The following is a 1,235-nucleotide window of genomic DNA, read 5'->3' as shown; positions in this document are numbered from 1 at the left end:
CTGAAGAAAGCATGGACATGGAACAGCACGGAGAATAATGAGCCTCTGACATGTGAATAGTTAAGCCACAGAGATCTTTGGTAGATCTTAATTGAACCCCCTGATATTGCTATTTCTGCTGTGTGTTTATTAAATACCCGATACCCAGTGTGATGCAATTAGGTAATGACTATTACCTTCTATTATATTCTAAATAATGACTTCACATACGTTTGAAACTAAAGTCCTGCAAATAAATGCTGAAAAACAGTAAGAATCACATTTGACCTACTATATTACTGAGAAATGGAAGTAAGAGAAAGCTACTCCTGATTACCTGAGACTAATGGAAAGTAGACCCATCAAGAGGCCAATACTCTTTATTGTTAAGGTCCCTGTAGTTTAACAACCTATTTTAATAATCTCAAAGGTAAAACTAATTTCTTCTTTCTGTGAGATCTGCAATATCTTCCTGTGCTGTTTCAAAGCAGTTAACCACGGCATCACCAATAACTCATGAGTGCTGTGTGTTTGTGTGTTGATGAACAGGGGGGCGTTCTCAGAGGTCTACATGGTGAAGGAGAAGAAAACGGGAAAGATGTTTGCCATGAAGTGTGTGAAGAAGAAGCAGAAGAGGGACCTCAATCTGGAGAATGAGATAGCCGTGTTGAGAAGGTGATTCAATACGTGACTTCAACTTTCATTTCATATTCTCTCAGTAGTCAGAGTGGGGAGTAATCCCATTGATCTGCTCTCTTTTAGCTGCGGTTACTGTTGAAGATATGTGAATTCTGTTATTTTCTCTCACAGAATCAAACACGACAATGTTGTGGGGATGGAGGATTTCTACGAGAGTCGGACCCATTACTACCTTGTCATGCAGCTGTGAGTTTTCCAGTTATTATCTTATTACTTAATGATCAGGTTAGCTAATTTAAGATTTCAGATTGTAATGGTAGTGATTTGTTCTCACCAGTGTTGCAGGCGGTGAACTCTTTGACCGTATTCTGGACCGGGGGGTTTACTCAGAGAAGGATGCCAGCAGGGTGATCCAGCAGGTGCTGCAGGCCGTCAGCTATCTGCATGAGAGCGGCATAGTGCATCGAGATCTCAAGGTATGAACCCGACACCAAGTACGTTTTTGAGATTTGCCAAATTACTGAATCTTTTATTAAATATTACGATTTTTTTTTCTCAATAGAGACACTCATAACATTACATTTAATCACATTATTTATTTTGTATTGTATGCTTCA

The 1,235-nt window shown here is 39.3% G+C and overlaps 1 protein-coding gene across 1 annotated transcript; it reads left to right on the top strand.

The window, feature by feature from the left end:
* Positions 1–88: 88 nt before the first annotated feature.
* On the top strand, positions 89–1,094 carry LOC111670877 (calcium/calmodulin-dependent protein kinase type 1G-like; the record flags this gene model as incomplete). The annotated part of the gene is made up of 3 exons (XM_023427812.2): positions 89–654; positions 790–864; positions 956–1,094. Coding segments are annotated over exons 1-3 (348 nt in total), but the record flags the coding sequence as incomplete, so codon positions are not given.
* Positions 1,095–1,235: the final 141 nt, after the last annotated feature.

This window comes from Seriola lalandi, unplaced genomic scaffold (genome assembly GCF_002814215.2).
Source record: "Seriola lalandi dorsalis isolate HSWRI2012SDOR001 ecotype SW California unplaced genomic scaffold, Sedor1 jcf7180002006268, whole genome shotgun sequence".
Taxonomy (NCBI): Eukaryota; Metazoa; Chordata; class Actinopteri; order Carangiformes; family Carangidae; genus Seriola; species Seriola lalandi.
The sequence above is the reverse complement of the archived record's forward strand: the minus strand, read 5'-3'. Positions and strand labels throughout refer to the sequence as shown.